Source organism: Paramormyrops kingsleyae, chromosome 5, assembly GCF_048594095.1.
Source record: "Paramormyrops kingsleyae isolate MSU_618 chromosome 5, PKINGS_0.4, whole genome shotgun sequence".
Lineage (NCBI taxonomy): Eukaryota > Metazoa > Chordata > Actinopteri > Osteoglossiformes > Mormyridae > Paramormyrops > Paramormyrops kingsleyae.
In genome coordinates this window covers 19,450,697-19,477,413 of record NC_132801.1, presented here as the reverse complement: position 1 = coordinate 19,477,413, position 26,717 = coordinate 19,450,697, and the positions used below count along the sequence as shown (strand labels likewise).

At 39.9% G+C, this 26,717-nt stretch overlaps 1 protein-coding gene across 2 annotated transcripts in view; it reads right to left on the bottom strand.

The window, feature by feature from the left end:
- Positions 1-21,635, bottom strand: part of fam20cb (FAM20C golgi associated secretory pathway kinase b) — a 45,502-nt gene extending 23,867 nt beyond the window's left edge. Inside the window, exons 1-4 of one of the 2 annotated variants that reach the window (XM_023809210.2) lie at positions 20,511-21,635; positions 20,138-20,396; positions 19,187-19,362; positions 10,461-10,539 (exon numbers count right to left, since the gene is read on the bottom strand). In XM_023809210.2, coding sequence (XP_023664978.1) covers positions 10,461-10,539; positions 19,187-19,362; positions 20,138-20,396; positions 20,511-20,691 — 695 coding nt within the window. In that variant the 5' untranslated portion in view covers positions 20,692-21,635. Of the gene's footprint in view, positions 1-10,460; positions 10,540-19,186; positions 19,363-20,137 lie in introns of both variants that reach the window. The other variant, XM_023809208.2, reaches the window with a different exon arrangement.
- Positions 21,636-26,717: the final 5,082 nt, after the last annotated feature.

Genomic DNA, 26,717 nt, shown 5'->3' with positions numbered 1-26,717 from the left:
GAGTGAAGGGACGTGTGCCAAGGCCTTAGCAGAAAGTTCTACTGAATGGCAGTCAAAAACTGATCGATTTTTGCGGTAGATAACATAAGGATTGGGATCTGATACACTTTTTATAGCACGAAAAAAACACATAATATTTTCTGTCATATTTCTCAGTGTGCAATAATCAGCAATATCTATGTAAAGTAGGTATATGATGAAGAGAGTTTTAGTCTGTAGAAACATTACTACAGTTTCCTCACAATTAAGCTGTGTTACAGAACACTAATTATGTGGGGAATTTATGACACATTCTTAATAGCAGATCAGAAGAAGAGGAATTCATACCTGCACTTTCCTGCCTCTGCTTCATCTTGCCCACTAAGGACCTTTCCTGGACTTGTAATGTTAGATGCTCTGCTTTTTAAAAAAAAAAAATCTATGCATTTCCCAGTAACAGGCACAGACCCTGTCCCCAAACCTCCAATGCTTACGGCTCAGCTAGGCACCACAGCAGACAATAGGCAACAGCAGTGCACGACTCCCAAACAGAGACTCTTCTGTTTGCACTCGTATGAGCCAAAAGAAACGAAGGAGGGAAATATCTGGGGAATCAGATTTCTTATGCCCGGCTCAGTAGCACCTGACCTCCTCATGGAATACCTGCCAAGGTTTTGGCCAAGGAAAGAACAAGGATGAAGTGAGTTGATTTCCATTGTAAAAGGGATGATTATTCACCCCCCCCCCCCCCCCCCCCCCCCGGCAATTACACGTTTCTCGAATTGTTTTAGCAGAACACTACACAGGTTAAACTATATGCATCAAATGTTTGTGTCTGTGTATGATGTATATATCAATATCCTCAAGCATGTATAATCTATATACCAATATCATCAAGTAAGATTTCATAGGATTACCCAGAAATCCTAAGTTGCACCCATTGTTCTGTTACTACAGTAGTTAACGTACTGCAGTCCCCTCATTCACACTCGGAGGTTTCAGAGGCCGGAATGCTGGGATTTTTCTTGTACAGTAATGACCTGGTCATCATTATATAATAATGTTCAATACCAAATTGGGAACAACGTAAAATATGAAAAGAAATATTCTGAGTGCTTTTTTCTGGACTTTACAGCAGATCCCCCTAGGAGTCATACAATCGATAACTTTACAAAGAAAAACTCCAGGGATAAAGTGATCATGTTTTTCACTATTAAACAAAAAAAAATAATGACAAGATATTGTTACTTCTTCCATTCCGAGTAATGTTACTTTAGGCTGAGCATTACTCTGATACACTTTTTATGATACAAAATAATCTCCGGTGTTAATTTGGTTAGCATAGGTGTGTGTAATTAAAGTTCGTCTCGCAAACCAGGACGGAAAGTAATTGCAGCAACAATACAGGCAATTATGTGGCAGCAGTCTGTCGACACCTCTGTGCTGCTCCACAGGCAAGATTCAACGTGTGCATGTTAAGCCACTTATTTGCGCCATCCACACAAATCAAACCGCAAACATGGTGTGTCTCACACTTAGGCATGAGAGCCCCCAGGTTAACGTGAATATTACGGGGCTGCGAACGTAAAAAACTGTGTTAACGGCGGCTCCCTGTTAAACACGCGACCAGAGGGATTAAATACAGAATATTTCCTATATGTTTTTCATTTCCGTCTTTTAATTTTGTCTTGAAAGCTACAGTATGGTGAAATTAATAGGCGCTGCAGTTTACGGAAATTGTGTGCGGAGAGACAGCTGGATACCTCCTTACACAACTCACAGCTTCATTAATGAGTAACAGACTGGACAAAGGAACATAATTAAAGATTACGTTTTATTTAGCCAACGTTTTTATTGAAAGTGATATAGCTTTTTTTTTTTTGAGAAAACAGGGTTGCCCAATCCATGGCACAGCTGGGACTTAGGAGCCTTTGCTCAAAGGCCCAACTCTGAAATCACTCTGACAGCCCAGAGATTGGAACTGACAAACTTTTAATCACAGATACAGCGTCCTGATCCACTGAGCCACACATTTATACCAAATAAAGTCTTTAAAAAGTGTGTGGACTTTGAAGAATTTCACAAGCTAGCGTGTATGTAAATAATTTGTCTTATTTATAAAGGTTGCTTCAATCAGTGAAATTTTAGCAACCATTGATTATATGGACCCCACCCATTTAGAAACACCCCATTCTCCCAGGAAAAAAATATATTCAGAATAACATCAGTACTGCACCACTATCTCCTCTGCTAGACTGCTCCATAAGTATCGTCACATTCTTGCGTAGTGAGGCTACTGCATACACAGATCCGTCAAATACTCCCCCAGCTATGTCTTTGCTCAAGGTTATCCGGAATCATTATTAGGCAAACTGTAAATGATGACTACATGTATAATTAAACACCAATGGCGGAAGAGACCCAGCAATGAAAGCAAAATAGACTCACGATACAAACCCAATTAAGATGTCCCGAAAGCACGACCACAGAAGATGAAGTCAAATACTGTGAAGCGATCCAGAAGGCAGCATTCAGTATATGCCGTGGAAACTACGCTGGGGCTGACCTTGTTAAACATTTATAAAAACCGTCTGAGACACTTTATTGGAGAAGGACAAAAAAACAAAAAAACAACACTTTGTAGGAATACAGGGAAAACAAACAGGGCCCTTGCCAATAACGGGAAGGGATCACTTTTTCCAGCTCTGTGGAAAAAAGGCTTTTAGCTGAAAACCAATAAAACAGATAATAAAGACAAAAGTTGAAAAGGGAAAAATGCACTTTTGTCAGGTGACTTGAGAGATGATGACACACGAAGTCATTTTGTTCAGAATCAAAAATTAAGAGCCAGAATGAAAAAAGTAAGGAGCGTAAAATATCAAACCCAACTTTGCTGAATGAAAAAAATAACATACGCTACAGTATATATAAAACGTAATATTACCTACCAATTATTACTATGTAGAAAACACTAAATAAGGCTGTAAATACAGTGGAGACTCCCACACACCCAAGCTGTAAATACAGTGGAGACTCCCACACACCCAAGCTGTAAATACAGTGGAGACTCCCACACACCCAAGCTGGCCTTCTCCTAAGACCTCCAGTCCTCCGAGAAGAGCATGGCTACATTTTCCTGAACTCCCTCACATCTCTCCTGGAGTGCGTACGGCCGAAGACGCACCACGGTGCACTTCCAAGTGCAAAACATCCAAGCAAAAACACACGCACACACACACACACACTCACACACACACACACACTCACACACACGCACACACACACAGACTTACACGCACACACACACACACACACACACACACACACACACACAGACTTACACGCACACGCACACACACTCACACACATGCACACACTCACACACACGCGCACACACACACAGACTTACACGCACACACACTCACACAGACTTACACGCACACACACACACACTCACACACACAGACTTACACGCACACACACACACTCACACACACGCACACACACACTAACACACACGCACACACACACACTCACACGCACACACACACAGACTTACACGCACACACACTCACACACATGCACACACTCACACACACGCACACACACACTCACACGCACACACAGACTTACACGCACACACACACACACTCACACAGACATACACGCACACACACACACACTCACACACACACAGACTTACACGCACACACACTCACACACACGCACACACACACACACTAACACGCACACACTCACACACACTACTCTAACACATTAAAATGCAACAATGCTGCTACATCTTCAGTTACTGCACACAAAAAATGCACCACACGGGACATTCATTCCCTTTTCCGCAAAGAACAAACATTTCCTTTATAACAGCTGAATCTTTCCACCATATACAGCAGCTTCTGACTATGATTTATTTGCCTCCTGCTTCCTCGATTTGCTGAAGTCGCATTATTTATTTGCCGTTACTCGTGTAAAGATACTAGAGTAAATATAAATATATTATATATGTATATGACTACATATATTATTATAGACATGCTACAGTGTACACTTCGTATTACATAATTCAATAAATGTATAACTTACAGAACTTGATGCCATTCTGACATGATAAACACACATGGTGAAGTGTGAAAGGAGCAAGCATTTGGTGAGGGCCTCTTTTGTGGAGGCTGGCTTCCGCACATGGGTCGTCAGAAGTGGGGGAGTTTCTGTAAATAACAACGCGGAAGCCCTCCTGTTTTCATACTTCAAAGTGCGTAATGACCATCCCACACGGACTGTGCCCGGCACCTAGTGTGGGTGGCATGTTCCTGCAGGAAGGCTGAAGGAGCGAAGGATGACCCGCGGCCCGGAATGACCCAAAGCCTTGGGCTCACGTTCCTGGTCTGAGCTCTAGGGGGAGCTGTTGCTGAGGCCCAGCAGTGTGAAACTACAAAGGAGGTGTAAGTTAAGTCCCCTCGAGGAAGGACAACCCTGAGCCAGGGACAGCTCTGCAGCTGCAAGCCCTCAGTGTGTCGGCAAATAAAGATGGAGGAAGCTTAAATAAAGCAGAAAAGAAACCAGAAATACTTTCCTAAAATGGCCATCAAATAAAACTTTTGCTGTCATTTTCTCTCATTTAATAACATCCATCCATCCATCCATCCTCTATGCCTACTTGTCCTATTCAGGGTCACGGGGTCCGGAGCCTATCCGGGTAGCTACAGGCGCAAGGCAGGGAATAACACAGGATGGGGCCCCAACACATCTCAATATCTCAATAATAAAAGCAACAATACAAAAATATGACAAGCTATTTAGATGCGATGGTGCTAAACAAGTCTTACTTTTAACCTTGCCTTCAGCAGCTTCTTTTAAGGTTTCCCACTACTAAAAAGCAAATGACATTCTTATCCTGGCAGTGTTTACAAAGGCAGAGTCTGCTGTTGAAGGAGACCTGCTCACAGAATAGCGTGGCTGGTGTAGAATGGCCTGACAAATCAATGCTAGATGCACACAGACAAGCTATGGTGAGTGGCCTCGTTTCATGGCAGCGAATGAGCATGCTTGCCCATGCCAGGGGACTTGCTCCTGATAGGACCTGACACGGTGAGAAAGAGGAATTGACTTTTGCAGAAATCCCACCGCAGGCGACTGCAGCAATAGCTGTTAAGGAGGAGGCTGGAGTGCTCGCAGCGTCCGTGTCTTTGTTCCGGAATGAAGGAGATGGAACCTGTTTTCGCGTTCAATAAAATCTCCTGGCCTTCATCAGCATTGATAAAGGCAGCACAAGCAGCCAGCATGACGGTATATTCTGCATAAACATACAAACGCTAACACACATGTATGCATATATATACTTTTTTATAAGAAATAAATGGTTGCAGGCATACCCAATACACTCTGACGTCTACACCGAGCCCTTATTAATACGAGGCTACCACAACACTTCAGTGGATTTTATTACATCTGAAACTGTCTAATAAAGATGTACATACTCTTTATGCGCAATACACCCTCATATTCATTGCACTGTTAGTCTCTTTAACTAGGCTGTAACTATACCATAGACACAAGTGGTAAAGCAGCTTCATATCACAATATAAGAATATTGCAGTAAACACTGGGAGCCTCTGAATAACATCTGCTACAAAACTTAACTGTTATAGTGTGTATTATATATTTTTAGAGCCCTGTCTGGGGTTTTTCTTGGTCCTTGGCTGCCTGGATGACTGGTGTGTATCTGTTATACAAACATGCTTCCGTAATTGACCATATATTCAAAACACATAAAACGTATAGATCATAGAATGAAAAAGAATATTACGGGGTACCAAGTTCTGGAATACTGGTAGAGAAGATGGGAATGGAAAGCTACTATTTAAATACATGCATCCATATGTGTACGTACTTCAAAGCTTGGTTAATATCCCAAGGTGGGGTGATTTGACACACTAAGAATGCTTGCTGTTTTTCTGTAACTGTAGACCCAAAATAAATTAGGCATAACTGCTCTTTCTGAGCATGAAGCACAAATAATTATGAAACAACGTTCTGAAATCTGGCTAAGTGAATATTAAATGCATTACATTTTAATGAGCTGTGGATATATAACACATGCGCCTGACTTCGCCACACTCTTCTGCTTCGTACCGCTTCATGTAGGTGTGTAAGGGCAATCCTGCCTGTGAATGAAGCAGATCCAAATGCTGCTCCAGTCACCCAAAAAGAGCAGCTACTGTATGAAGTATCACTCCTGACTAGAGGCTGAATGAAAATGAACCGATCTTATATCCTTCATAATTTGTAGAATATAAAATAAATTTGAAAATATGTAATAACTAGTAATTACCATTAATTAGCAGGCTAGCAGTAAGTAGCAGGCAACCAGTTGTGACCATGCAAGTTTCATTGTAGGCCTATAGAATCTATATCCTTTTACAAACACCATTGAAATATTGAAACTATTGAAATAACTGTGCGAAAATCAGTTAAAATATGTAGTGAGTATTGTATAAAAGAAATAAGACATTAGTATATCATAAATATGTCCAGTTCTATGACATTAATGACAAAATCAGCCTAGTATGCATGCAAAATACATACAGATGTCCTCCAGATCTTTCTTCTGCAAAGGAATATATACAGCTTGCCTGACACAAATCATTCATAAATCTATTGGACATGCTGTTCTGTATTATTTTCACCTTTTCTGCAGTTTTTCCTTTTCCATTGGCTTGGCCTAATCCCATGAGAAAGGCGGGTCTCCTTTCATGTCACTGTTGCTCCACCAATGCATGCCCGGCTCTGCTGGCAGTCAAGCGTGTAAATGTCCGGGATTCCCGTACAGCTAATGCTGTACCCACAGAGTGGGGATAACACTGGTCAACACAGCGCACCAAAGGTCAGTATGAAGGAGAGCGAGAGGGGAAGAAAACCGTATAGCTATAGAATCCTTGCACTTCAACATGACTCCAAGTTGTCCCCAAAACAGGTAAAAACTAGGGTCAGGTGTGTAGTCTCTGCTAGCATTTAGGGACAATGCGACTACACCAACCACGAATCAGATGTCACATCAAAGAGCCTCAGTGTTCAGTCTCAAATTTCATCACTAAATGAACAGACAGTAATACCACCTGGATAGACTGCAAATAAGAATGAATAAGTACAATGCTGTAGAGTATATTCATAATTTACTGAAAACCCATTCATACTTTAAACACGCATCCAGTATAGAAGCATCACTTGGAACCTATCCCAGGAAACACAGGATGAAAAGCAGAGGATACCTTGGACAGGATTTTAGCCCACTCAGGGGCGTAGATTTTTGAGTACGAACAATAGGGACACGTCCCTACCAATACTGTAAGAGTACCGTGTGTGTTTAGGGGGCAGTGGGTTCAGGGCTGATCTGAAACCAAACCTACGGCCTTGAGTCCACTGTAGGACAACTTTGCAGACAATAAAGCTATCCCTAAACCAAAAAAACCACCAAATAAAAACACACCAGAGCTAGAGACCCCAATCCACAAATGTGTGATTTCACAGATCGACTTTTTAGGGTCCAGCTTAAATAGTCTGGGGATTGAGGGCAAGGGTTAATAACACGTCCCAAGTAAAAACCATGATTGCATCAACAATGTATCTTGTCAAGTTTTACAAAAAAAACACTTTCCTGCAAACTCCCAGTAACTAATCATATGTTGACCCATTAATTCAAGCACAAGTGTAGACACAATTGCTTTATTTAGCAGGCCAAAGCAACATGCAATTGAGGGTTTAGGGCCATGCTCAAGGGCCCAGTGCTGAAATCACTCTAAGTCCCTGATCCCATAACCCAAACACAGTCACGATAAAATACCACTCACAAAATGCCAAACTGAATATGCTAATGAACTCGTCAAATGATATATCAATATGAACATGGTTTACTTGTGGCGCCTTTCTTTCTGAAAAATCTATCCCTGACAATTGCCTCCAGTCTGAGCTGATGGGACTCCTTCACGATGCCTATGCAGGCAAGGCAACTATCAGGCAGCACTACCGTACACACTAGACACAATCTCACTTCTATATTAAGCAGAAATGCAGAATGCTCATCGCACTGGGAGACCACTTAATGAACAGAAGTTAAGACTGGTAAACAGTGCAAAGTTATCGCCCGTTGGGGTTACAGTTAATGAACAAAAAACAATGATCCACCTTTTCTACTGTGTGAGTGCAGTATACTGGATTTGTGCCTCTGGGGCCAGGCTGCGGCCCCCCAGGTTAGCGAACATAAACACCCCCCCCCCCCAAGTTCCATTAGCACTTATCTACTGCAGGGTCCTGGTGTGGCATGAATATTTTCAACAGAAATGCAATTCTTCTTTGGTGCCTTAACACAGACTGCCACGGACTGACAGCCATCCTGATGTGCAGCCTTTTGCTTTCCAAACATACATAATAGATGTGAGCAGGCCATAATGCACATCTGTTTCCAGCCCTCACTGTTCCTGCAGACCTGCCCGGCTGCTACCTTTGATCCTGTATCTCTGCTGAAATCGCAACATCTTTTCCTTTTTTTCCCCGCACTAATGGTGGTACGAGCATGTTTTCAGAGACAAAGCATAAAAAGCATCAGGCACATAACTAGGTAAAAAAAAAAAAAAACCCTTTTTTGCCACTTTGCTGGACAGATTGTGGGGAGCAGCAGCAGGATCAGAGCAGTTTGCGTGATACACACAGGACGGGCGGTTCGGCCAGCGGCCGCAGGAGCGGTGTGTGTGTGGAGATCTGTCAGCCTTAGCCCGCATGCTGCTGTTTGTTCAGCTTGTTATTTGGAAGAAGGAGAAAAGGATGTCAAGAGACCAGCAAGACTAAACGCCTCACTTTATTCAGCTACGATATCACGGGAGATATTCTGGAGAAGCAAAAGTAGCTAGATCATTTAGCGAAATAAACGTGCAGTGATGCTTAATAGAATTTTTTTTTTAGAAATACGTTTGCTTATCTTGCTGGGATCTTTTCCAAGTGCATTATAATATAAATTTTGGTTTTATCCGGAAATACTTGCTTAGAAATATGGAATCTTCTATGGCAATAAATACTTGAGAAGCGGGAAATTTTTAGATGCACGTCTAGAGCATCTACTGGAATGATCACGCTTGGCCTGGCCCAGGGACCTGCAGTAGGTCTGGTGCCCCCCCTGTGCTGCCCAAACCGGCACGTTACCAGACCAGGCAGGTTGTGTCTGCAGCTCCCCCACCCCGCCAGCACTGGGCCAGACCCGCCATCCACTCCCTTCGCGGCACCCCGAGCCGCGGCCATCTGGTGGCGGCGCCGCCGCTTAATTCTCAAATTTGACACCATAATTCCAGTGTCTCGTAACTCCCTCCATAAGAGGCCGTGACTCTCCGCCTGACACGCAGGAAAAAGCCCCCCTTCCCCACCCCGGACGCTCTCCCTGTCACGCCATCACGAGGACAGCCGCGCTGCACGCGCCGAGACATCTCTGAGCCGAGCCTGTGCCGATCTCACGCAAGACAGCTGTGGGATCAATACGGCGTTACATTTCTGAATCCCAGAACTTAAGCAGTCAGCAGGGAGTCTATTGAAACAGCAGGTGCTGAAGTCATTACATGGTGCAGCGCATTCTAGCTTTTGTCGCGGCAAAACACTGGCGGGGGCAGCATTTCTGTACAGTTATAGAGGAGCAGGTGGAGGGGAATAATACATTTATGAGGAATCCAACTCTGCACTTTGAACAAGAGTTTAGGGCTAATTTTCTGCAAAAAAATAAATAAAAATCACGGCACTGTGTGATTTCTTAATATCCCATGGGAGATGTACCTTAGTGGGTCACACATTTTTTCTCTATAAATTAGGATATTCTGAAATTGCCATCTCAATGCAGCTGAATAAGCTTTAAAATGCAGCTTACAATTTGACAAGTGAAAATCAATTCCTCATTATAATCTAATGGAGACCGTGTAAGCTGCATCATACTTGTATAATTAAGAATGCAGTACTTCATTTCTTATGAGGAAACAATATTTTCTTACAAATCTATTGATTTGCTTTGATTGAACCTAAACGCCTAAAACCCAAAAATTAAAATCTTAATAGCAATAACCACACTATTAAAATTAAAACTGATCTATTAATACTGGTTAGCCTCTCAAATATCTGGAAGCATTCATTCTAAGGTTAACATGCATAATCCTGAAGCTGAAACTTCACTTAACGAGGCATGATCAATCTGCTACTAAACATTTACAAGATCTCCTATTTTATTTAAAGATATAATTTTTGAACGCAGTTCAATTATTATTACCTACTTGTATAAGTAAACATAATGAAATGTTAAGTGTTAAATAAGAATAAAACACCTGGTTTCAACTAGGTGCCCTCAAATTGCTGACTACAAATACATAGGTACCTATAATTAAAGTGAGTACACCAATCACAGAGGCACCCGTGCCATTACGAAGGGAACTACTCACTTCATGGGCTTGAACAGGGCCTGGCCATAATTCTGGAAAGTCATGATGAGCTTCAGCTGGGTGCCTCCAGACTTCATGGCTGTTAGGGGACAAATACAAGCACACATGTGAACTTTGTTTGCAATGCATAGTGTCAAAACAACAACATTCAATCTACAATTAAAAAGAAGCTACGTCATACTTCATTTCAATTGCCCTTACTTTGTCGTCTTAATTCATCCTCTATCATCTTCATAATACAGTTTTCATGGCTGATTCATCATTATAAGACTATTGATTTGCAAGCTGACTCATGCCTTCCCACTATGGCAAAACCGCTGTGTTATCCAGATATCCTTCGGGATTGTTGCATTGCGCCATACAATCCTTTTTTTTTTTTTTTTTTTTAAATGCACAACGTGTTACAGATTTAGAAAGGAGGTACCGTGTAACAACAGCGGACGCACAAAGCTAGGCTTGTCATCGCAAATGAGTCAGCGGCCCAACAACAAACGCGCGGTGATGCAATTAACAGAAATGTGGCAACACAATCCCCATTGCTTAAAGTCAACGGAACGTCACACTGATTAGCTATTAAACTTATGAATATGACATGAGATTATGTTAGCATGAAAAGCAGATGAGTGCATGGCACGGCTCAAGGACCTTAAGCTCTAAGCACTTTTCTACACACAATTAAGCTCTATGCAAAAATAAAAGCATAAATAAAATTAAAGACTACAAAGTTACATACATTTAATGTACTGATGCAATGTCATAATAATAATATTAGGCTTTCCTTTACATGTGGACTGGGATTTCAATATGGAGAAAAGCTTATTAAAGGTTAGCCACTGTACTATTAACTTTGCTAATAAGTACCACTAAAACATAAAAACAAGCTGCACAGAATTTGCCCATAGGTAACCTAAACACACATTAATGCATTTGAGACCAAAGGTCAGCGCTCCTGCTCGTGCAGTCCAAGTTTACTTTATCTCTGTCATGCTGATGTAGACCTTTGGACCTTCTGTTCTACCTTCATTTTCAGCTTGTATGGGGGGGGGGACCTGAAAATTCACACACTGGGTTTGTTGACACAGAACAACTGTGATCCTTTTCTTTGTGGTACTGTGTTCATCGCAAATGTAATTCTCTTTTAACTTCTGCCTATTTAAACTTAAAACTAGTTCAGTGTTTATAACCCTGGGAGTACGGGGCATAACTGGGTAAACTGGGGAAGTAACGTCAGCGCAGAAAAAAAGGAAGCCAAACTATCTGGCTACAGTTAACTTCCAGATACATAAATTGACTGCATCCTCCTGAGACCCCACCCATTCATTTATGTCCATTGTAGTGGACATATTATTTTTGCATCTATCTTTTCACTGATGTAAGGAAACATATTTATTCCTGTTGTACACTAAAGAAGACATGCTGTGAAATTAAAAATAAAAATACATTTGAAAAAATCTAAAGTGTAAGATGTCTTATTCCCTCCAAAGACAAATAACCTAAAATTGAAGGACACTTTTTCCCTTGGGTCTCAGGAGGTTAAAGAGAGCATGTAAAGCACCTTATGACTGTTTGAACACAGAGAGAGGAGCAGGTCAAGCACCGCGAGGGCAATGCAACACAACAAAATATTGTTTTATTAACAACCAGGTAGGATACAAGGAAAGACCACCGCAAAATCAGGAATAGCATCATGGGCGTAATTTACGTGGAGGGTGGGGGGGTTGTAGTCCCCCCCAATAAATCAAAACCCGCTAATACAACCCCCCAAATAACCATGTTTCCCTCGTAATGGGAGGAGACCTCAACCCCCCCCAATGTTCCAGCCAAAGTTACGCCCTTGAATAGCATACAGCTTCTTTTGTTCCCTTTTAAACCTGCTTACAATGTTATACAACAATAAGATACAAGAAACTTATGCTCTGCTGGGTCTGTCCCATTCTGGAAAAAACAAGTGACTCTGCTTTTGAATCTCCCTTAACTTACTGTAATTTGTACTCAATAACAAACAACCTTCTACTGCCAGCAACCAATGTCCCCCCTTTCATGGAACTTCGCTTCCTGCAAACTACAGCATGGCTGACATTATTACCAGCCCAAATTATGAGAAGTATATCCCCACAGCCAGGAGCTGAGTGTCGAGTGGGAGGGGCAATGTTGGGTTTGTTATCATCTGTTACCATAACCTCCGTTATAAACCCCTCTTACCCCTCGTGATAACCCCCTCCTACATTGCCCCTTCCACTTGACACCTGGCTACTGGCTGCAGTGATATATACTTGCAAAAAAGCCAAAGCCAGAAGATACCAGTAATACACAGTCCCAGACAAAACCCATGAACATTTAGCCATCTAACAGAAAATCAACAACACAAATTACAGTACATATAGCCATCGTAACTCACAATAAAAAAGCAAATAGATGTTGGAATAGACCCCAAGCTCAATGTAGCCCTGTACGAAGTTATGGAAAATAGAAGGATGGATGGATGGATGAATGGATGCTTTTTCTGTCTTCTCAGCTACAACTAATACCTCAGCTATGCGCCGGGGACCTCTGCATGTATAGCTAATGACAGCATAAGGCTAATTGTGATCCCACATTCTAACAGCATGATCTACAATGTCCTCGTCTCTGCACGATAAACCTCAACCTGCTAGTGTTTCACGTCATAGGGAGTGAAAAGAGTTAAAGGTACCACCCATGCATTTTCACATAACAGTATGTTATACAACCCTATTAATTACTCTAATGCATCACATACGTGAAACACAGTTTGAACGGAAAAGCATGCATCAGCAGGAATGAGTCGCTGTTCCAAACATAGCTCATCACACAGTGAGCAGATGGGTGAAACCGACCTATCCGATTCATGTGTAGTCCAGATGCCTGACACCTTTCAGAAAAAAAATCACACAAAAAGGCCCTTATTCAAGCTATTGACACACATTGCAGCCACATGAGCACGGGTCCCTGTACACTGAGGTGTGGCTCAGTGCCCTAAGGTCTTTATTGTGTTGTACATACTTTACACTCAACATGACACCACCGTATAACGGTGACGCCAAACAAGCCGTGTAGTGAGGCCTTCAAAGTTTGTTTCACTTGGGCCGCCCTCATTCATGCTATCTAGGCTTATTCCGCTGATGTTAATGGAAAGGTGTCAGAGTTTAAACAACTCTAAGCACAAGCCGACAAGCTGACAGCAGTCTAGCGAATCTTCCCGCCTCTCAACCACGGCATTGAAAGTGAATGCGTCGGCATGCAAAACGGCAAACGGGCGGTATTGGAAGTGACCGTCGACGAGACACAGTGCATGAACTCAATTGCTGAAATAAATATCAACAGGGAGAGCACAAAGCTATACAGAAGCTTGACATTGAGGGCACCTCTAACTCTGATTCACTCAGAGCAACTGGTTGAGCCAGTGTTTCTAGAGGACCGCAGAAAACAGATATTTAAAAAGCATCGCAAAGGAAAATAGTAAGCAACAAACTGATTACAGTTTTCAAAAAATTAAAGGGATTAAGCACCTTATAAAGATTACATTGTTACAATAATTTAATGTTCAGAAGTCAAATCCCATATCCAATATTCTATCTGCTATACAAAAGGTATATTATCATGATAGGGACCTACAACTCAGTTAATGTAAAATGATTAAATTTTAGACATAATTATGCATAGCATCCTATTGCAATACAAATATCAAACGTTTTTTTTATAATATAAACATTTCAGATCTCCCATTCAGCGTGGAACAACCCTTCACAAGTTCATATATTATACAACTCATAAAATGAGCAGTAATTAAATTTAATGATGTCATAGAGGTTATTATCAGGGTGCAGGGTGCTGGACATATACTCTATACAATAGATTTCTTTCGATTAAACCTTACTGGTTTTAAGAGTGACATCTGATGATGTTAGTGATTGACTTTTGAACTACTACTGTCCAACTGCACTGACCATTGAGTTCATATCTGAGGGTTCATATTTACACTGGCTGACAAGGGGTTTGTGTTCATGGTGTGAGGCCCTGTGCAGCAGGACTGTTGGGGGCCTGCTTATTTTTATCTCTGGGGTAATACAAAACAACATGCTCCCCGCTCCCCCCCCTAGGGTGGAATGTGTGAAAGTAAAAGTGGAAAAGTGGTGATGTCACGCGTCAGAGTCGGCTTTGCAACACTTACTTCCTACACCTACATGCGCAAATCCGGAAACACTGACTGCTTGAAATTGCTTTTATATAAAGAGATTATTTCCAAAAAACTAACAGAAACCAAAAGGATCACTAATATTTGGGGTCATGCATATCTTTTTTCAGTAACATTCAAATATCGATGAAAATACAGGCCACACGGAGTCTAAATTGAACACATAAATGAGTGAAATGGTTCCATTTTTGCACCTAATGCTTGAACACGTTATGTGTTCCAAATGATCATACTGTACATGCACCCGAACATGAAATATTAAATAAAAAATGAACTAAAATTGATAGATAAACAGTGAAGAGCAGGAGCCAGTTAAATATTGCAGTGTGCTTTTGACTGAATGAGAATGTGATACAGCACATCTGACAATGGCCATCATTAAAGAGATAAGTGCAAGTCTTGGCAGGGCTGTTGGGTCAAGATCCAGCCTCTGATATTCTTAGGCTGCGCAGCACACCTCAGTTGAAAGAGCATACTGACTTTTCTTGACAAAATAGTTAAGCCTCATATATGAGCCAAATTAGCTAAAAAAATTAGTTAAAAAATCAGCTGTCATAAACTGTATGTTACAAACATAAAGAAGGGCAGTGGAACTGTCCTCTCTCCTTCACATAAGCAATTTCAGCAAGTAAGAAATTAGCATGTAAACTTCTGCAACAAATGCAATCTATATATGTGTAAATACCGACACAAAGTATTAGAACAGTTCTATTGCTCGTCAGTACAGTTTCATTACTCAGGACATTCATATGTTTTACTGTGATGTAATCCATCCAGTTCACTAGTTTTATCTGAAAGTCCTCCATATAATCCATGCAGAATAAATCATCTGTACTTATAAAGCCATATGTTAAATACTTACAAATAACAAGCACTGAAAGATAATGGAAGCAGATTTCTGGAAAGGGTTTTGTTTGTTGCAGAAAATGACAAAACCACAATTTAATATCTTTCAAACAAAGCACGATGCAGGATTTACTGATCTAGTCTGAACAGTTAGTGCATTTCATCATAGAAGCGTCACAAGGACAATGACATTCTGGTTACAGGCCTCTTTTTTCCCTCTTACTCATCCAAAGGTCCTTGTCATCTTATCAGACCCTAGAAACTACTGGTCAACAATAACAATAGGGGGTGTGCATAGCTCAGCAGGTTAAAATGCTATGTTTATGATCAGAAGGTCACTGGTTCAAATCCCAGGATTAGAAGACTGCAGTGGCTCCCCCTCAATTGCTGCAGGGACTGTCTGATGCCATTTGCTTGAATCAAAGTACCATATTAGCCCAAATGTAAGACAACCTCCCACTTTTCGGCAACTATTTTTAGAAAACATTTTTTTGGAATACCAAATCTTACTTTTATAAAGAAAACTAATTTGACAAGAATGTATAATAAATAAACCATAGATCAGATTACAATAAATGTATTAAACAGCAAATATTCCAAAAAATGTATTATTTGGCCGGGGGGAGGTAATGAGTATTACGAACCCTTGGGGGCGCAGAATGTTGTCGATGCAGCAGACCCACATGAAGGGGGTAAAAAAAATGTGTTGTGGAGAAAGGTTGAGCCTTATTAATTAATGATATGACAGCTCTTTAAAAATGAATGCTAGTATCTTTATTAACAGCCACTATCAGTTTAATACTAGCAGTGCCACAGCCAGGGAAGCCAACAATTTACACGACACTCAGGAATACAGGCTAAACACACGCATCTGGCGTGACACTCACACTGTATGACTCTTACACTTACACAGGAAATCTACATTACCGTAAGTCAAAACACTCATTACAAACGATTGCATTTGGTGCCATCTATTACCTTTTTCGACTAGACCCCAAATATAAGACAACACCACTGTTTCAGATGTATTATGAGGAAAAAACAAACAAACTGTCATATACTGGGGTGAATGCGGTGCACTGATTTGGATAAAAGCATCAGGATCTGAGATTTTATAAACATTGCATCATAGACACAGAATCGGAGATTTTACTAAGTGATTCATTTTGGGTATATTTTTGGCAAAGCTGCAGGACACAGCAGAAGACTGATGATGAGAACTTAGCAAGCAGCCCTCTGTTCCTGTCTGTATCCTGGGCTTTTTGGAGAAACTGTGAAGGCACCAAAGATGCAATTAGATAAACTGGTTTCCTGGAAAATAAGTTTGAGGTTTCAGCTACAAAAGGTATTGATGTATATGTATTCTTTTATCTACAGCTGATATATTTATAAAGAGAAAATAAATGACAGAAAATTATTATATATATTCTGGTGAATTACGATATATATATATACACACACACACACACACACACACACACACACACACACACACTAGTAGAAAATAGGATGCTACAATGTTAATCTTGTGCTTCAATCCTCAACATGATGGAGATGCAGGGCACATGCACTGAACAGAAGCAACCCTTTGTCCTCAATTTATGAACAGTCTTCAGCAAAGACCCATTGTTTGAGGGACCTAAAGGGGACATCTGACCATTGACCTAGAACAGCCCAGGTCAGTGACCTTGAAAGAAAGCGAGTTAATGGTCTATTCTCTCATTCCTTACATCAGCAATGCATACATTCCTGCAGATCTCTATGCGCAGTCATTACTAACCTCTCTGTTGTTACTAGACTTCTTCTAAATTGGATGGCATCACAAACTAGGCATAATTTTACTCAAGTGAGTGAATAACCCTGCAGGTACATGTCCATTTTTATTGTTCTGTATTTGTTTTTTTTTTGTTTTGTTTTTTTTTTGATAATTCACTCACCGTCCTTGCTTTCTCTTTTGTATGTTTCACATTTTGTTTCTAATTAACCACTGTGAATGCAGGTCTTCAAAGAATTGCAAAAAACTCATCTAACACATTCTTAAAAAAACAAACAAACAAATAAAGCCATTTGTGGCCCATTTTCTTAGAATTAATTACATTCACCATAAAATTGATAATAATTAATAGCTACCATGGTACATCGCTTTAGCTGTTTTTAATGTCGTGACTTATGCAAAGCTGGTGCATTTTTGTTTTGCAACAGTTGCATAATACACAGGATGCTATGCAACTCTGGTGACACACATTTTTCAAGTGACATACAATACATATATTTATAGCTTATGAAATTATTTTGTTTGTAGGTCTGTCTCACAATTAATCAAATTATTTGTTAAATTATGATTCAGCCCATGGTTTCTGTGATGAAGACAGAAGGAAATGATAATTTAGCAGGTGCACTTCACCAACCTTTCAATTTACACACACACACACACACACACACACACACACATAGAGAGTCATGTAATTATATCTTTTTGGAGGCTGCTCATTCATATCTATGGGAAAAATGCTAATGCTAACTATGACAACCTTAACCCCTACCCAGCCCTAACCATAACCATAAGTAACCAAATAAAATACACGAGTTTTTGCATTTTTAGTTTTTTCACTGCAGTCATGGAATTTTATAAAATAGAGTTTTCCTCCTGGTCCCCATAAGGTAAAAAAAACAGGTATTCATCACATTGTGGGGACGTGGTAAGGTATACCTGGACCACACACACACACATACAGTGCACATACATACACATACATATCCATCCCAAGGAAGAATATCCAAAAGTTACCTGAATCGCTTAAAGTCTAAAAAATAAACAAGAACAGATCTGTAAGGAATTTCCTACATTTATGTTGCACCAAGGTGAATTCATGAATTCATGATTCAGCTGGAAATGATGCATCAACGAAACCGCCTACATTCCTGTCTCCCCCTATCTTCAGGAGGCCAATTATTGTGCTTGGAATCTAAAAGCAATCTCTCTTTATCTTGTTCTTTTTTAATAAAGACATTAAAACAAATGTGCTTTGAGTTCTGGTGTACAGAGTGGCAGTCAGTTGCTGATATGTAATACACACAGCAATTCAGCCCTTTATTCAGAAGACCAGATGTCCACTGTGTCATGTTTGTGTCACGTATTCAATGCGGTGACAATTCAGACCTTAAAACAGCTGTTGTACATAGCATCACCCCAGAATACTGTACGAGTGTATGAATTTTCTCTCAGCATGTGCAGCTAATTGACAGAAAACATGCAGAATAAATGAGCTCCAGAACAAATCTGAAGACGATATGCATAAAATGACAGGCTGAAAGCTAATATTGATCTGCAGCCATTCAGAAAATCCTCGTGGGTCGAACCAATTGTCATTTTGCTGTCTGGGAAGCCTGTGTAACAAGCGAAATGATAAAAGATCATTGTGACACTACAAGCCGTTTCATCCTCATTTGTTTTATTGCCTGTTCCTCTCCCACAGATATGTTGTGAAATGCGATGTCTTGAAATCGGCATGCAAAACTGAAACCTCACAGAATGTGAATGTGATTGTTTATTTACAGTACACGGGATTTGCACATGAGTAAACAGTAGCTAAACTGTTACATGTAAAAAGCCTAACAAATTGAAGAAAAAGGGAAGAAAAGCCAGAGTACAGCACAGAAAACTTACCGACACTGGTGATTCTTTGAGTGACCAGATCATTCAGCAGAGCATCCATGACTGGGCTATGTCTAGCATACAGTTCATACCGATTAATTCCAATGTGGAATCTCAGCCAGTTTGGATAAGTGTCTACAGAGGATTCCCCAGTGGGGCTAAATTCTTCTTTGTGCCCTTCATTCTGCCTGAAAGAAACAAACCAGCGAAAAGAAATGAAACACAGGCAGAGCAAAGGCAAGAATATGTAAACTAACATTAATTAAAATTTGAGTTCTATCTCGAGGAACTCAATTTCAGCAGCTCTGGGATACGTCATTCTCATAGCCTCAAAGCCCACATGGAGATACGGAACTTGTAATCTGTAAGTCTGAAAATATAACATTTGGTCTTCAGACAAGGATACTGTTTTTGATTAAAAAAAAAAAAAAAAACGTTGTAAGATTATGAAAGACTGAGCAAAGCACTCAAATCAGAAAACATACAAACTGCAGAAACAAAAGTGCAATGACAGGCTGTTCAAAAGAACATTACACAGATGTTCACAGCGTTATCCTTCATCTTCGTCATCGTGCTGACATATCTGTCGAAGGATTTAACGCTTATACGTTACTTTCAACGTCTAAACAAGACTATCAGACAGAAAACTATTTACTGATGTACTGATGTTATAAGTGTTTTGTTTTTCATAAGTAGTTTGTTTTCTACTATAGTGATTAATAACGGCAAATAATATTTCAGCTAGTGCATCTTTTGAGTAAAGTCCCTTCTTCTACAAAAAGGACTGTATATATCACGAGTGATTAAATTCGTCCGAACAGTTATGGTTGCTCCACTGCATGTACCTTGATCATATACTTAAAATGTCCAAGTTGCTGTTTTGCTATTATTTAACAGATACATCAATTCAAAAAAGAGGTGATACAATGTAACCGCTACAAAAGACACATGATCCATTCTTACCATTCTTGGTCCTCCGCAGCTTTCGGGTTGAATCTGATGTCTGTATTGACGTTAAACAACGTGTCTTCGTCTGTCAGTGGCGGCAGGGGGATCTTGTACAAAGGTTGCTCAAAGAGGGACGACAGTCTAGAGGAGCCCTGGACAGGTTCACTCTCGGCTCCCGTGTTCTGGATGAAGTGCTTCTTGCTCTCTTCGTTTCGTGCGTATTGCTCCAGTCTTTTAAAAGTCTCAGTTTTATCCCCGGGCCCCGTGATCTTTTCTAAGGAATGCGAGGTAAGATTGGAACTGGGCTCGTTACTGAAATCTTGCAGTATCCTTAAAGTATGTTTATTAGGCCAGCCCGATTCGGCTCCCGGTCTAAGCCGCTGCTTACCCCAACTCTGCGGTTCTTCGCTCGGTCTGTGGGAGCATGAGCAGGCGCTGTTGCCGGCGCTGGGTCCGGCTGCTCGTCTCTCCAACTTTGGTAACAAGTCAATCATGATGTGCATGGTGCACGCTATCAGGAACACCATGAGGATCAACACTCGGAATTTGCGAAACAGGATCATCTTCATAGTTACCACTCTCAGCAAATGAAAGTACCGATTAACCCGAATCGAGGTGAAAATAAGAAAGCTCAATACATCACAAGCCCTATCTAATTAGCTGCGATTTTATCAAAATTCGAGTTAAAACGTTCGCTGTCTTCATTTGCAAGGCTGGATAAAGGTACCAGCGTTCGACTCCAGAATAATCCGTCACATAATTTAGAAATCCATGTAAAGCGAGAGGCTGTGTTATTATTTTTGCTTTGGAAAAAAATATATGTTGTCAGGTATGATACAAGGCTATATCAATGCAACGCCGGGGAAGATTCACCACGAACTCCTGACCTAAATAACTTAATGCTTATATTTTTGCTCAACGCCGAATTAAATGCACAGGATAACTGGCACTGAGGATGAATTATATATATTTTAGAAAAAATATCCATAAAATGTATTCTCTTGGTCTTGATAGCTGCGCTCCATCTTCAAAACCTGTATACTGCAGTGCTGAAGAGACCTTCTCATTTCGCCTGAACACTCCAAAGGCATTTGTCCAAGCCGCAGTTGAGAAGAAAGCATATGTTAAGAAAACGGCTTATTCTTCATATAGGTCAGATGGATGTACAAGGCGACGCGAAGACGCCGCCGTCCTGTCGAAAGTCCACGGAAATATTGTACAAAACATACCAAAATCAGAAATCACTGAGCTACACGGAGAAGCGATGAGAGCTAAATCTGAACGCGTTGGCTGCTTTAATAGCAGAAAAAAGATCCACCCATCCCAACCACGAAACCAAAACGCATAAGGAATATATAACAAACTATACACGTATAAAGCTCTAAAATAATAAAATACAGAGACGTTTCAGCAGGTGCAGATATTTTCTTTTGCTTTTGCCCAGAAGCTGCACCACCCGACACCGCTGGCGAACTAGTGCTTTTGCTGTTTAAAGCTGGGTGGGTGTGTTAAATATTATGATGGACCCTTCTAAATCCAGCCTTTACTGAACGTCACAGGGTCGAGATTGGCTGGATCCGCATACAGGCTGCGATAGTAACATAAAAAAAGGCTGTAACAGTCTGGGACTGTACGCCTCATCCGTCCTGCAGTTCCGGTTACTGCGACAAGGGGGCGTATTATAATAAATATAGTGGGGGGAAAAGACAAAATGTATATGTGTAACAGTAACAATATTGCAGCAGCGGTTGGGTTGATTTTTTAAAATTCGCTTTTATATTATATTGAAAAATATTTCTTTCCGTCCGAACCTCCCACATATTCATTTTTTGATATGGCCCAAAAGAAAATACAAAAGTAAAATGGTCGCCACATGTTTGAGAGATTCGTGCTCCGCTGCAGCGGCGTCATCCGAAGCAGGGGGCATAGCCTTTGCTTATTAAGTACATCTGTAAACTGGAGAGGCAGCAGGTATGGTATTTAATCACAAAATATGATTCGATATATAATAAGTTTGAGGAAGTCAAACACATGAGTATTAAACTTACTTTATGTGTATGAAGCATACTATTCAGTTTTCAGTCCTCAAAATAGCAGACATTCTCGACTTGAGTCAGGAAATTTTCACTGACGTTTCTTAAATATGATACTCATGCTATTCATTTTACATATTACAAAAATACTTATAAAGTTCAATATTTATTTAAAATCTTAATGCAATTCAATATACTGACTATAAAAATATTGTATACGACAGTATAAAGGGCAGGGCAGTTTCTTTGGAAATAAAAATCTTATAAACATTTATTTCAGACTGCGAAAATGTTAACGGTATATTCTAAAAAGTCAAATCTAACCGTAGGGAAATGTGATTATTTTAACCATGGTTTAAATATATATAAGAACAGACTGGTGTTTGTATACTGCTTAGATTGCCTGGTTATTTGCTCTGTAATGTCAGTTATTCAGCACGAAAGCTATGGGATTTTTACTTTTTGAAATGATAGGCTGCTGATTACAGGAACTAGCAATAAGACCAACGAAGACCGCGCCTAGTTGGTATAAATAATAATTATATAAAAAAAAACAACTATTCTATAGCAAAACTTTACTGTTGAGTAGTAAACTAATAACAAGATGAAAAAAAAGCTTATTTAAAATAATAATCATTTAGTTTTTAGGAGTAATGAGGTCTGTGCTCTCAAGTAGCAGGTTGCATTACATCAGAACCCAGGGTTTGGACTGAGTGGTCACATGACTGTCCTTCATACAGCTGAATTTCAAAGTGTCTATAGGCCGTGGTCTGTACAGGCCAACCAGTGGGAGGCTGGCTGTCTTACTAAAGGACAGCAGAAACAGGATACACAACGATTGGATCAGATTTTATTGTCTTGGCTTGTCGCGTCTCTGACATGAGTTGTGTCACAGAGCACATAACTGTGTACCCAACTCTGGCACAAGAGAATGGCATGTGGATAGCAGTTCAGAGAATTAATATTTAGTGCAATTCAGAGTGACTGGGGAAAAGAAACATGGTTCACGTTGCTGAAAGAATGTTGCTATAGACAGCATAATAATGGAAGCTCATCGAATAGAAACAAAAACCTTGTAGCTAATGATAAAAAGTTTTAAGATCTCAATCTGATCTGTCTTCTTCGAAATTATTAGATCCAGTAATATATATATATGCAACAAATAACCTCCTCTGTTATTTACGCAACTGAGTTTGATTTGTACTCTATTAATTGGGCATTCATTTGCATCACTGTTGCCAATGCAAGTAATGATAAAGGCTAATTACTCACCTAAAGTAATGTCCAATGATCCCCCAAAAGAAAAGTGCGAAAGAAAATTAAGTAAGAAAACTTAATTTTTGTGCATTATCTATTATTCTCTGTACTAATGCAAGTGCAACAAAATACACAACCACACATACACACACAAATGCATGAAAAGGTAAATTTCAGTCAGATGTCAAACTAGACAAGGCGGCTCATTAAAATGTAATTTTTAAATCTGTTTTTAATTGCTCAACAGTAGGGGCTCTATAGTTTGAAGGATTGAGATCTCGTCAATCCAGAGCAAGAAGTAGGGTGAGCAAACAAGGAAATGTCTCACAAAATGTCTTTGTATGCCTTCAATACTTCTTTGAACTGTTAAGCATACACACGTCAGAAAACATTAAAAATGCAGTGCGCTCAGAATTCCCTCATTTTGTCTGTACAAATCATCAGCTAAAGAGAGATTCAGTAATGAATTTTGCATGTAAGGTTGTTCTGTTACATTATTATTTTGAAATCCTCATTAAAATAAAAGCATAACTCTGCACACTGTACTGTTGTAAAGTGATGATGCTGAGTTGAGTAAACATCCCATTTGAATGCTGCTGATCGTCTAAAAAGAACTTATTAAAATATTACTGCAGATTATTTGAATTGGTCATCCTTACAGGGTAATTGAGATGACATCTAGAGGTCTTCCTACATAAATTATCCAGTGTATATAGTTATCTGGATGATCGTTCTCAATTTGCATCCAATTCAGAGTCATTTGTATGATTTTCTGAACAGTATGAATGAGCTCGGGGCTATATTCATTTTCGATCACTGACCTCACACACAGGTGTGAAGTATTTATGGTAAATTTGGAGGTTGAAGAATATTTATAGTGGTTAATGGAAAATTACAGGTCTGTATATGGACGACCAATTAATCTGAAAAAACATAAGGAGTTACAAGCCAAAAGGAACAGCAGTAATGAATGGCTCATGTGCGCATGTGATGGACCTTATAGCCTTGGGATTATGTTGCTTGCATAAGGGTTGTAGAGAGTGACATATCTTTTAGAGGTCGGGGCAAACCGGTATCTCTAAATACTCCAGTTTTATGTACTGGTTTCTCCAGACCGATGTGGATGTTTACCGCCTCCTGAAATAGTTTCAGTTTTTCAAGTATAGATACAAACAGGCCATTTACTGAGATTTCACGTTAATTGCAGCTGATTGATGTTTTAATGGGAGGTTTTTAAATATGGGCCTCGTCAAACAACAGCAGAGCTATTTTCTGAATGTATGTTTGGGAACTTGTATCTTTAGCAAATCAAGTGACGGGAGTTGTGTTATAGTAAATTGTTCCATTGTTGCCGCTGCAAAAAGACACAGCTCGTGCTTCTTGAAGCAGGCATCTCGTCGGATAGATACGTCAGCATGGGCATTGACTAGCGGAGCTGCTGGAAGGCTAATTAAGAGGTGCGGTTTCGGTGGGAGCAGAAATACTTCGGTGTTTGGTGACACTGATATAGATTTCACCGGGACAATACGCTGCTTGTGTGTGACCTTGCTTATCTCTCATCTGCAGTGGACCATTACAGTTGGATTTTCTATATGTCACTGCGTCCGTGAGCGAGCGCTAACTTCAGCAGTGGTTGAATCTTGTAGCGGATTTATACTGACCTCTGGACCTGAGCATGGTGGTAACCTCCTATGTGGTAACCAACTCGGAAATAGATGAATACAGGGCACCCACTAGTCAGCTGCTGTCATTTTTAAATATTTACCATATATTTTGCATACTTTAAACTGATTAATCAGATATTATATATGGTAATGGTTTCCATTTAAACTGATATTAAATAGTGTGATATACTGAAAAGGCCACTGCTTGTTCTCATATTAATCATCAATTCGGTTTAATCAGGGCATTAAAAATGACACTGGTAATCTGACTAGGAAGACTCAGAGCTGTAAAATACAGACTCAGCATCAAATCTTTACATTAACGCTGCTATTCAAATGTCTAGTGAGAAAATGCCTGAATTTTGGAATTAGAGTAAAGCAGACTGGTATTGTGCCTTTTATTTATTGGTATTAGAGAATTATAAATAGTGCATGAAGAATGTTAAAGGCTCGGCCTGAAGGAGCTCATTTCTGTTTTGCTTCCTTGTAGATGACCAAAGCGCGGACCTCTGACACACTGATCCAAGCTGGGCCATATGTCCAATATGTTTACCTGGAATGGCATTCAAAGCAAATTATTGAGTTGGTCAATTAAAAAAGTTACTTTGATGGTGAGTTTTCTGTTGAAATATGACAAAATGTGTCTTGCTGCTTTTTTGGGGGGTGGGTAAGGTGTACATTGCACTATAGGAACTGGACACTGTTACATTAAATGAAAGAAGGTGTCTCAGAAAATAGAAGCTGAATGTCAATGTCAAAACAGAGTTCTCCAATCTCTCCACTATGAAAAAACTATTTTATTTCCGATTGTGCAATTAGGTTAAAAGCATTTCACTTGTATAGTATCATTTATGAGTGACCTCTGTACAAATCTGGGGTGATATAAGCTGGATTAAATTGAACAACCATGCTGTAAAACTCATTTCCACCACTATACGCAACTACATCTGATATAATTGTGAGGTAAATGGGTACTTCTGATAGCATCGCCCTCTGTTGGTCCCAGCAGGCCTTGCTCCAAGGTTAGTTTTGCAGTGTTGTGTGAGAACACAGGTTTTGATCTTATGGCCTGCGTGTAATTGCCACCTGAATTGGCACAAACAAGTAGGGACCTCTATGATGGCAGGTCAGCTTTCAGACAATAAAAACATCTTCTGAGGGTTTCATTGGCCAGTTATTTGTTCACTGTTATGTCCAGTAAAAATGTGTTGTGGCATTTTAATGGAAACTTCTGCTTTATCTGTGTTATACACATACACTACATTTATAAGAGTATAGCTGCTTATCTTTTTGTTATCTGTTGCTAATCGTAAATGTATTTTGAAGTGGGCAATATAGATTCCTCATGACTTGATTACTTTATGAAATTGCATTAATGTGCCACATTCTACTTTTTTTTTTTTTTTTTTTTTTTACAGAGATTGATAAGAGAATTCTTGTTTACCGAAGTGGAACAGTTAATTGAATAATGCAAATGAATCCATTTTATTAAAATTAGTAAGCAAACATTTAAGGTTGATTGTAAAATTAATTGTTACTCCACCACAGGACCTCTGATTATTTGTCTCCTATACATTTTTATCTTAATCATATAAAGCATATATACAAGAAATAGAATCACTTTTATATAAACTACAGTTT